Raw genomic sequence first — 12,172 nt, 5'->3', positions numbered from 1 at the left:
GGAGAAGCCTCTATTTACAAGAAAGTGAGTGGGAGCTCTGTAGCATTTCTAATCTTATATGTAGATGACATATTGTTGATTGGTAATGATATAGAATTTCTGGATAGCATAAAGGGATACCTGAATAAGAGTTTTTCTATGAAAGACCTCGGAGAAGCTGCTTACATATTAAGCATCAAGATCTATAGAGATAGATCAAGACGCTTAATTGGACTTTCACAAAGCACATACCTTGATAAAGTTTTGAAGAAGTTCAAAAGGATCGGTCAAAGAAAGGGTTTTTGCCTGTGTTACAAGGTGTGAAGTTGAGTCAGACTCAATGCCCGACCACTTCAGAAGATAGAGAGAAAATGCAAGTCATTCCCTATGCTTCAGCCATAGGTTCTATCATATATGCAATGTTATGTACCAGACCTGACGTATGTCTTGCTATAAACATAGTAGGGAGGTACCAAAGTAATCCTGGAGTGGAGCACTGGACAGCGGTCAAGAACATCCTGAAATACCTGAAAAGGACTAAGGATATGTTTCTCATTTATGGAGGTGAAAAAGAGCTCGTCGTAAATAGTTACGTCGATGCAAGCTTTGACACTGATCCAGATGACTCTAAGTCGCAAACCGGATACATATTTTTATTGAATGGAGGAGCTGTCAATTGGTGCAGTTCCAAGCAGAGCGTCGTGGCGGGATCTACGTGTGAAACGAAGTACATTGCTGCTTCGGAAGCAGCGAATGCATGAGTTTGGATGAAGGAGTTCATATCCGATCTAGGTGTCATACCTAGTGCATCGGGTCCAATGAAAATCTTTTCTGACAATACTGGTGCAATTGCCTTGGCAAAGGAAACCAAATTTCACAAGAGAACCAAGCACATGAAGGAGATGCTTCAATTCCATCCGTCATCAAGTGTCGGAAGGGGACATAGAGATTTGCATGATACACATGGATCTGAATGTTGCAGACCTTTTGACTAAGCCTCTTCCACGAGCAAAACATAATCAACACCAAAGCTCCATGGGTGTTAGAATCATTACTATGTAATCTAGATTATTGACTCTAGTGCAAGTGGGAGACTGAAGGTAATATGCCCTACATGCAATAATAATGTTATTATTTATTTCCTTAATTCATGATAAGTGTTTATTATTCATGCTAGAATTGTATTAACCGGAAACTTAGTACATGTGTGAATACATAGACAAAATATATAGTCCCTAGTATGCCTCTACTTGACTAGCTCGTTAATCAAAGATGGTTATGTTTCCTAACCATAAACATGTGTTGTCATTTGATGAATGGGATCCATCATTAGGAGAATGATGTGATGGACATGACCCATCAGTTAGCTTAGCATTATGATCGTGTGAGTTTCATTGCTACTGCTTTCTTCATAACTTATACAAGTTGCTCAGGCTATGAGATTATGCAACTCCCAAATACCGGAGGAACACTTTGTGTGGTACCAAACGTCACAACGTAAATGGGTGATTATAAAGGTGCTCTACAGGTGTCTCCGAAGGTGTTTGTTGGGTTGGCATAGATCGAGATTAGGATGTCACTCCGAGTTTCGGAGAGGTATCTTTGGGCCCTCTCGGTAATACTCATCACTATAAGCCTTGCAAGCATTGTGACTAATGAGTTAGTTGCGGGATGAAGTATTACGGAACGAGTAAAGAGACTTGCCAGTAACGAGATTGAACTAGGTATTGAGATACCGATGATCGAATCTCGAGCAAGTAACATACCGATGACAAAGGGAACAACGTATGTTGTTATGCGGTTTGACCGATAAAGATCTTCGTAGAATATGTAGGAACCAATATGAGCATCCAGGTTCCGCTATTGGTTATTGACCGGAGACGTGTCTCGGTCATGTATACATAGTTCTCGAACCCGTAGGGTCCGCACGGTTAACGTTCGATGACGATTGGTATTATGAGTTTATGTGTTTTGATGTACCGAAGGTTTTTCGGAGTCCCGTATGTGATCACGGACATGACGAGGAGTCTTGAAATGGTCGAGCCATAAAGATCGATATATTGGAAGGCTATGTTTGGACACCGGAAAGGTTCCGAGAGGTTCGGGCATTTTTCCGGAGTACCGGGAGTTATCGGAACCCCTCGGGGAGTCAATGGGCCTTAATGGGCCATGGTGGAAGAGAGGAGGAGGCGGCCAAGGTGGGGGTGCGCCCCCCCCAAGCCCAATCCGGATTGGGAGGGGGCCCACCCCCCTTTCCTTCTCTACCTCTCCCTCTTCCTTCTTCTCCTACTCCAACTAGGGAAGGGGGAGACCTACTCCTACTGGGAGTAGGACTCCCCTCCTTGGGCGCGCCATAGAGGGCCGGCCCTCCCCCTCCTCCACTCCTTTATATACGGGGGAGGGGGGCACCCCAAAGACAAACAAGTTGACAATTGTTTTAGCCGTGTGCGGTGCCTCCCTCCACAGATTTTCACCTTGGTCATATCGTCGTAGTGCTCAGGCGAAGCCCTGCGCCGGTAACTTCATCATCACCATCACCACGCCGTCGTGCTGACGAAACGCTCCCTCGACCTCAGCTGGATCTAGAGTTCGTGGGACTTCACCGAGCTGAACGTGTGCAGATCGCGGAGGTGCCGTACCTTCGGTGCTAGGATCGGTCGAATCGTGAAAACGTACGACTACATCAACTGCGTTGTCATAACGCTTCCGCTTTCGGTCTACGAGGGTACGTAGATAACACTCTCCCCTCTCGTTGCTATGCATCACCTAGAGATAGATCTTGCGTGATCGTAGGATTTTTTTTGAAATTACTGCGTTCCCCAACACGTTGTTGCCCCTAGCGAGTGGGAAAAAGGCCCCGTCACGGTCGATGTCACGTGAGCTTTGCCCGGTAATGCGCTTCGGCGGCGGCGAGGGAGGAAGGCCATGGAAGGTCTACGAGTGGTGGCGCTAGGGTTTGCTCTCAGGCCGCTCACGGAGCGACATCGAGAACACGTTATTTTGTCCATGATTTAAGCCCATGCGACGAGAATAGTTCAGTTAACTAAATGTTCAGTCCAACACGAATTTTGGCATAAATTAAACATCAAAATTAGCACTAATTTTAAGCATGGTTAAACATTGTTTAAGCAGTGCATTGAACAGACACAAAATGCTATACACGACCATTAGATAACATTTTCGTAATATGTTTGCCGGAGCATTTTCTAGCAGATCCCTTGATAGGGTACTATGGCTAGGCAGTATACTGAGAGGGAAACCGTAGAAGATTTAATCAGATTCAGGTGTCAAGGTAGAGGTATATCCCTGCTTCCTGCTCATTTGTATTGATTGGGTAACTATATGGTTATTGTTTATACCCACTAGCCTAGCCCTAGCTTGCGTGGGCAACAGGGGCTAGGTTTACATGATCATAGTCTTTTAGGGTTACGAAGGAGTCCTCTTGAAGGCAGCTTCCTTGTTGTGTACTCTCATGTCCTTCGGGTCTTTATTTTCTATGGGCCCATAGGCCGGTACAACATCCGAGGGCATAAACCGGTCTAGGAGGCGGCCTGTTTGGACTGGCCTCTGGTATGGCGAGGCAGTCTTGAGCCATAACATCGTCAACTTTCGTAGAAGTTGCGTGTAGGAATAGCAACTCTGAATATTTTATATACTTGGTTTGCTTTGTATTTTGTGAACCTTCAAACTAAATATCGATCCTATTTGGAAATGAATGGACCGTTAGTTTCGAATAGGACGAGTTCTTTTGGATTTTGTTACTATTTGAAATTACTTGATTTTGGCTAGTCAAAAGACGTACTATTATAATCTGTCAACACGTGGTTGGATAGTTAGGAAAACAGTGGCATTTTCAGCCCATCAAGGTTCAAGTCTTAGATTTGACACTGGTCCTCGCATTTTTCTGAATTTATTTTAGGCCTTTCGGTGTTGTGCGTTCAGTGGGAGAAGATCTTTCTATCGACTACGAAGACGTCTGTAACGACTTCGTAAATCTCAGAAATGATGTCCCCGCTCAGTCTTTCGGAGGTGCTCATATCTTTCAGAGGTGCTCATAGATGTACGGTGTGTGTACGTGCGTTCACATGGATGAGCTTATGTATGAGCGTTTGCATCTATGATGTATATAATGTGTTTCATCTATGATGTATATAATGTGTTAAAGAAAATCTGCAAATTGAACCGACTTTCGAAATACGCTGGGATGGCTGCCATGCCTATCAAGCGTCCAGGCCACTCCTCCAATGGCTACCCTACCACTACCATGCGCAGGCTCTGTGTTGCGATGTTGCAAATCGACGCCGGCGGCCACACGCTCCCGCCCCAAAGTCAGTCACCCACAGCCGAACGCGCCACGGTAGATCTAGATCCCACGGGCACACGGCCCCTCAACCACGCGCGCGCACCGGCCCGGCGACCGTGGCCCGAGACCGCGCCGCACCGTGCGCAGGCACCACCCGACCGCACGGCCGCGACCCACCGCCCCAGGATCCGGGAACGGACGGCCACGATGGCGTCTCCCCGGCACACCGCCTGGCGCCTCCAGAGTTCCAGACTCCTGCCTGGACCCCGCTCCCACGTGCCGCCTCTCCTCTTTTTAAGACCTTGGCCAGGCCGGCCACCGTCCCATCCCACCACCTTCCTCCTCTGCCCCCGCCCAGCTCGTTCCATTTTGAAGAAGCAAGAAACAGCCGCGCACATCTCGTCGCCCCTGGTTCCTCGTCGGACGAGGAAGAGGCGATGGAGCGGCGGAGGGCTGCGTGGGCCGCGGTGCTGGTGGCGGTGGCCGCGTGCGCGGCGCTGCCGGCGACGACGACGGCGAACAAGATCAAGGTCAACTGGTTGCCCAACACCAACTACTCCGGCTGGGAGCAGGAGCACGGCCCCTTCTACAAGGGCGACTGGCTCGGTACGTGCGCGCGCGGTTACTTCACTTTACTCTTTACGCCTAGCTTCGAGCTCGAGCTCGAGCCCAGCCGCCGCCAGCAGATCTGGTCGCCGGAGCGCGGCCGCGGAAGGAGATGCGAAGCCGCCTTTCTTTCTTTCTTTCTTTCTTTCTTTCTCCGCCGTAATACTCTACCTCCGGCCGGCCGGCCGGCTGGCTGACTGACTCGGTTCGTCTGGTGTTGCGCTCATGCATTGCAGTGTTCTACTACACGGCGGGGCAGGCGGACGTGGTGGAGGTGAACGAGTCCGGGTACAACCGGTGCGACGCCAGCAACGCCATCTACAACTACAGCAAGGGCCGCAGCTTCGCCTTCGAGCTCAACGAGACCAAGACCTACTACTTCATCTGCAGCTTCGGCTACTGCCCCGGCGGGATGCGGCTGGCCATCAAGTCCCAGAAGCTGCCGCCGCCGTCGCCGCCGCCCTCCGCGCAGCACCACCGCTCCGCCGCGCTCGCCGGGCCGCGCGCCGGGGTCGCCCTCTACGCCGCCGTCGCCGTCCTCGCCGCGCTGCTCAGGGCGGTCTAGTCTAGCCGATCTGATCTGGTGCTAGTTCCGAGCTCGTTTGTTGTTTGGAGTTTCCTTCCCCATTTCTTCATTTCTTTGGTGTGTGTTCCTAGGATAGGAGAGAATGGCAGTGCCACGGACGTTCTTGGGTGAGATTAGCGGTGTGGATTTGCGGGACCAAATGGTTACCGGCGGATTGATTTGTCAAGTGTGAAGAGTGCACTGGACTGGAGAAATAGCGTACTATTTTTTTGGTTTTTTTAACTTTGCGTTCATCAGTTGCTCTGTGAAGAAGTAGTGTACTATTTTTTGGTTTTTTTTTGGTGTGGTTTCGGCACGGCGGGGTGGCTAGTCAAAAGACGTACTATTATAATATGTGACTGATTATTATGTGATGGTTAGGATTTAGCTGCTACTGGGACCTAGTGCAGTAGTCCTATCATGCGCTAACTGCTCGTCTTAAATAAGAAGTTCCCCACAGAGATCGGCCAGTGACCGGCCTGAGGACGGGGACGTACCTGGCCGGCAGAAGCCAAGGCAGGATGCGGCACGGCGCGAACCAGCCAAGCTAGCAGCAGGAGATCACATGCGTCCGCGTTGGATACCACATGGCCCCGGTTTCAATGCGGATCGCAGGGGACAGAGGATCCACCGGTTCCACATTTGTTTTCATCGCGACCCGTGCTTTCCCCGTCTTCATTTGTGGGCTGGGCAATGGAGCATGGCGGAGCGTCTACGACACGGACTTGCGTTGCTCATTAACTCCTTCCTAAGTTCCTATGGTCCTATCTGGGAACGTGAACAAACCAAGGCACCAGAAACAGAAGGGGGAAGAAAATTCCCCAGTGCGGAAGCATTTTTTTCCCTGAAACAGACAGTAGGGACCCTGGTAGACGTAGCACAACGAGCTTTATGGAGTGTGTCATACAAGACGCAGGGCGGATGCACCAGCTATGCACGCCACGCCATAATGAAGATCATTAGTAACCGTACTAGTACTAATTATGGGGAACACGACTCGTGGCGCTGCGCACATTACGGGCATTGGATGCCACCATCATTGGCTTAATGACAAAATCCTTGCTCCAGCTTTAACACGAAGGTTTCCAGTTCATCTGTCACTTGGTTGACTAGCTACGTTTTCATAGTCCGCAAGAAGCTACCAAAACATATTCCAGTTAGCAGTGGACGGCTCACAAAGCATAAATACGGGACTGGGATATTCGGTGAAGCAATGTGAGCACACAAAATTAGAGTAGCTGGAACTACTAATCGTATGGTAAAGAAACACATACAGACCAAGTTCACATCTACTCAAAGCAGGTGTCGCGTAATACATATAATTCACAGCCTAAAAAGTTCTGTTGGCAGAAGAGAACCAAGTTTTCATTTTTGTCCTGAACTACGACAATCGTCAGTAAGTCATCTGAAGAGAGCACAAAAGCAGAACACCAAAGTCAACACGAGAATCATTAACCGCGAACAAAAAGTCTGGCTGGTCAATCTGATTTTGGAGGGAAACACTTCATACTTATACCACAAGGTACACAGCGGCAGTTTTTCTACTCCACATGTTCTTCCATCTATCTCTTACCTTAGGGCAGCAAAACATCCTCAGCCTTCGAGCATTGCCTTGGCCGCATCAATCAGTGCAGGCCTGAAGCTATCAGAGGCTCGGCCAAGGACAGTGTAGCCCTCCTTGTCTTCAATGTCAACATCGGCACCATGTCTGATCAGCAGAAAGGCAACCTAAAACAGCGATTATAACGCAAGAATCAGCAGAAATACAAGTAATCCACATCTATTTACAAAAGGATATCAGAGAACAGTTAACCAACATAGATGGAGATTTTTGAAACGAATCAACTCGTGGAGATGTCAGGATTATTCCTTGACTTATGAAACCCAATGGGCTGCCTAATGAACTAAGTAGTCTACATAGTTGAACACCAAGTCGGTGAAAATATTAACATCATTGTCCTGAGCATTTAACTGCAACTTAATTGAGCAGTTAAGGTGTACCTATGATGCAACACATAAAAATATATACAGAAGCTCCAAGCCTCTTAGCCATTTGAAAGAGCATCAACATAACCTATGAATACAATGAGGTGGTGCATGAAAGCAAAGGAAATATTACCCCTCTGTCCTCGCATATGACGGCATGCATTAGAGGTGATTGTCCTAGCTTGTCAACTGCATCAATATCTGCGCCTTCTTCAAGCAGGTATTCACACAGCTCAGCATTTCCAGTACTCGCAGCTCTATGCAGGGGTGTGCAGCCAAACTGACAAGATAGTAGTTCAATGTTTTACATGTCTGCCAAATTACTTCAAACACGCTGCAATGATAATGTAGAAAGCAGTGGACAAATGTATTTCATAGAAACTACTGCACTTGACAGTTAATACTTCAAATTAACATAATATTTGTACATATAGATGGTTGTCTACACCACAGTTAACTTCTATGCCTGAATGGCATCCAGAGGACAGCAATCTTGCTAAAGTAAATTTCTACAAAAGAAAAAAACCTACACTGTAAACATTTCAGCCTTCTCATAAAATTTCATTTGCAGTTTTATGTTCATAGATCATATCATAACCCTCCCTATAAAAATATTTCATTCTCCTTATGGGCTTGAGGTGCTTGTACAACCAGCCATAAGCACTTAAATTACATGGAACCAGATTTGAGAGTCCATTCATGGTATTCCTTCTAGACCATTAGAAGTTTACAAACCTTATCTTTCTTGTTGACATTTGCACGATGAGCTATCAGCATTTCAGCAATGTTAAGCCTTCCTTTACTAGCAGCATAGTGAAGAGCAGTTCGGCCAGCATCAGTAGTCAAATCAACATTCGCACCTGGTATATATTAAATTTATAATAACTATAGTTATGTCTGTTACCAGGAACTCGCAAAAAGGTGAAGATTATACTGAGATATCAAATTCATACAGATGAATGGAGTATAAACTCATTTAAAAGCAGCAACATAGCATAGCATAATGCCTATTACAGAAGGCATATCTACAGCAGGGAGACTTTTTTTTTACAGAAGTAGCAGGATAGGTGCTAATTTCATCGCAATATACTGCACATAAAAACACAAAAGTAAACAAACAAGAAAAACCAACAAACTGGTGTGGCTTCTTCAACCCTAGGGGGAAACACACTCCCCCTTAACAGAAATCTAGCCGCGTATGGTCGTCCTACACAAAGGACTTTCAAACAACATTTGATACCTAGTTAGTTAGGCCAATGTGCTACGCAGTGCCAGAGACATCAGATAGTCGCCTTTTTCAGAAGGATTAAACAACTTATCCAGAAATGAAGATGTATAACATTCTACTCCACATCAGTCCTATTCTTGCCATGCATATCAGCTCTATTTTATCTTGCTACATATATAAACTAAAGTGTCATATGATAGGAGAAGTACTGAATAAGAACTAAGAACAGGACATCAGCGATATGTAGTACTCCCTCCGTTCTTAAATATAGGTCCTTGTAGAGATTTCAACAAGTGACTACATACTGAGTAAAATGAGTGAATCTATACTCTAAAATATGTCTATATACATCTGTATGTGATAGTCCATTTGAAATCTCTAAAAAGACTTATATTTAGGAACGGAGGGAGTATAATTCATGGCAAAGTTTGCCTGAGAGAAAAAAAGCAAAGCAGAAATAATGAGCTACCCAAAACCCAATATTTCTTCGAGTAATGTTTAATACCCTGCTGGAATCATTCTAGCTGTTCAACTTACGTTGCATCCAAATACTGTATGGAACATGGCAAAATCAACAGTTCCAAAATTGATACCCTGTCAAATTCACCTTTATCAGCTGCACAGGAAGTTGAGCATAACTAAACAAAATCATGGAACCATCGGTCATCTAGGATAAATCAGTCAGGCAATGACAATTCGAACAAATCGCCCTATTAAGAACAAACATTTCCAGGAGCAATACCTGCTAATTATCGCACTAGGCAGAAATAACCCGTGCAAGCAAGAATCATCAGAAGATATCAACCCGTCATCCTAATTTCACCAACTAAGTGTAGGAGCTTGTAAGCACAAACAGGACAAATTCACGCAAGTACAACGGCACGGTCTCGTACCGTGATCGAGCAGGATGTCGATGATCTGGGCGTTGCCGCTGCTGGCCACCGAGTGAATGGGCGCCCACCCTTCCTCGTCCTTCCCGTTCACGGCGCTCGCCACGGCGTCGCCCCCCGCAGCCACAAGCGCGGCGACGGCCTAAAACATCAAACAGCCCCCCAAAGCCAAACGGGTCAAAACCCTAAACCCGGAGGCGGGGCAGATTTGGGGGCTAATCGCGCGGGGAAGCAGCGGCGCTTGCCTCGGGGCGGGCGGAGGAGGCGGCGACGTGGATGAGGGAGCGGCCGTCCTCGTTGCGGAGGGAGAGGGCTGCGGCGAGGTCGGCGGGGGCGAGGGAGGAGAAGACGCCGGCGGCCCCGGACTCCGCGGCGAGGAAGAGCTCCTTCTCCGACGGCTTCTCCCCGCCGGCGTCGACCTCCATTGCCGCGGCCATCTGGTGGGTGCTGGGTGGGCTGCTCCGGCGAGTAAGCGAGGCTTGCGAATTCAGAGTTGGGTCGTCTCTCTCGGAGGCTCTGAGTTCTTTGGCTGCCGCTTCGGGATGTTTGTGTCAGTCTGCTCTTACGCCTTCCACAAGAAAGAAAGTGAAAACCGGACTGGGTCGGGTGGGCTAGGCCCAAGGGCATTCTCGCTACACAGCCGGCCCGGACGCACAACTTTGGGCTGCTGGAAGCATTTCCGGTGTATATGGTCCATTTTCTGGATTCAGACTGAAGTTATTTTTTTTATCATCAGGCTGAAGTTATTAGTATTACTAGTAAGACGCCCGTATTTCTAAAAAAAAAAAAACTAGTAAGACGCCCGTGCTATGCTAAGAAACTACGTACAAAAAATGAGGTGGAATAGCAAAAGTATAGGGAAAATAATAAATAAAATCTGTCAAAAAGGCATAAATTGTGGGAACAATGGGATCAACAACATATTCTTTTTTTATTTCATTAACATGGTTATTTGTGTTGAACAAACATAACATATAGTCCCAATTTCTCATAACTGGTTTAGTGAACATCTACCAGACATAATATACCAGCCCCCTACAAATAAAGGTTTAAATCTCTGTATATGTTTCTTGACTTGAAACCCATTTTTCGTTCTTTTGTAAAAAGGCGATAGAATCATATACTTAATACTTAATGTGAATCGGCATTAGTGATCTATTGCGGTGGACGATAACCGAGAAGGGAATGGAAAGAAACAGTCAAAAACGGCGAAGTGCAGCGCTCGGCGTGGAGGTCTTGAAGGATGGCCTTTTTATCTCCCCAAGAAACTTAGTGGGCATATTATTTTATTCTGTTGTTGCTCTTTGTACGGGAAACAAGTGCGTGTGTTATTGGTTAGAGCAAGTACAGTAAGATGATGTAGGCGGATTGTAAGACTTGAAAAATTATATTTTTGATGAGTTGGAGAAGAGAGAAGAGAAGTGGGTCAACCGGTTGCAATAGGCGCTCTTAGACACTTTGTGTGTGTGTGTGAGAGAGAGAGAGAGGGGGTGGGCCATGTATCAACAAAATAGTGCACTTTTACATGCAACTATTATATTTGGCGGCCATAAACTAGGCTATAGATGACATAACAACATCATATAGTCAACTGATGGTTGTACTATTAACCATGTTGACCTTCCAGATTCATCCAAAGTTAGACTCGTGGATTGGCAAATTTTTATTTCATTTGGTGCTAGGTGCAACATGCTTCACGCAAAGGAATTCTAAAAGAGTTGAAGGTGGGTGAACTCACTACCAACTAAAAGTTTTAGAAGTGGGAAAGATTACTATAGAGATGAGGTTAACCCCGCGCATCTCTATATGGTGAAGAATAAAATGGGTTCAGCCGTGCATGTAATTTCCATGCATATGGCATTTGATACATATAGGTCATCTTGTATGACATGAATGCATTCATGCAATGTTCACTCATGTTCTGATTATTCATCAACTAATTTGCATAAAGAAAGCATGAACTTGAGTGGATGCATGCATGCAATCTTGAAGCGTGATTCTTTATTTTGCGAGTGGGCATGCATGTTTAGATGATCGTCAACTAATCTGCATAAAGAAAGCATGAATAACATAAATGGCACACGCCTATAAATAAAGATCGTGCATAGCAAACTATACATCAATCCAGAGGTTACGATGATATGTGGTCACTACAATTTCCATATGAATATGTATTGTTAAAGCTTGTGTCGGAGTTGGGATATTAAAGGACAACTGATTTCTGATTTGTTACATGGAGCTTGATTGGGAAGTGGTTCATGTGGGAAATGGGTTCCACCAATGTGATTATTTTCTACTCTTCATGGTCAATAGCTACCTGTGATAGAGTGGTCGTATCTTATAGCAGGACGGGATGCTGCGCTATGGTTCATCTCATTGGTGACGCGAGGAAACACGACAAGACAAAAGAGCTGAGCTGAGCTCACCCGTAGCCACCTTGTTGAGGTCTCACACTTCAGCGAGGGTGTTGTCAAGATCATGCAACTATCGTACTTGCCGGCTATAAGCTCGGCTATAGATGAGATGACAATGTCATATAGCCAATTGACTGTACTATTAACGATGCTGACCTTTCAGATTCATCCAGAGTTGGACTCGTGGCTTGGCAATTTTTG

The 12,172-nt window shown here is 46.2% G+C and overlaps 1 protein-coding gene and 1 pseudogene across 1 annotated transcript; one reads left to right on the top strand and one right to left on the bottom strand.

Annotated features, from left to right (window-relative positions):
• The first annotated feature begins 4,192 nt into the window (after window positions 1-4,192).
• LOC123113375 (uncharacterized) lies at window positions 4,193-5,696 on the top strand (annotated as a pseudogene).
• Window positions 5,697-6,784: 1,088 nt separating this feature from the next.
• LOC123113376 (26S proteasome non-ATPase regulatory subunit 10) lies at window positions 6,785-10,115 on the bottom strand. The gene is made up of 5 exons (XM_044534595.1): window positions 9,803-10,115; window positions 9,561-9,699; window positions 8,175-8,299; window positions 7,573-7,719; window positions 6,785-7,181 (listed from the first exon to the last, which is right to left on the bottom strand). The coding sequence occupies exons 1-5, from the start codon at window positions 9,992-9,994 to the stop codon at window positions 7,047-7,049; spliced, it is 738 nt and encodes a 245-aa protein (XP_044390530.1). The 5' UTR covers window positions 9,995-10,115; the 3' UTR covers window positions 6,785-7,046.
• Between the last annotated feature and the right edge of the window lie 2,057 nt (window positions 10,116-12,172).

The sequence above is a fragment of the Triticum aestivum genome, chromosome 5B (genome assembly GCF_018294505.1).
Source record: "Triticum aestivum cultivar Chinese Spring chromosome 5B, IWGSC CS RefSeq v2.1, whole genome shotgun sequence".
Classification (NCBI taxonomy): domain Eukaryota; kingdom Viridiplantae; phylum Streptophyta; class Magnoliopsida; order Poales; family Poaceae; genus Triticum; species Triticum aestivum.
Note: the sequence above shows the minus strand (reverse complement) of the source record. Positions and strands in the feature narration are given on the sequence as shown.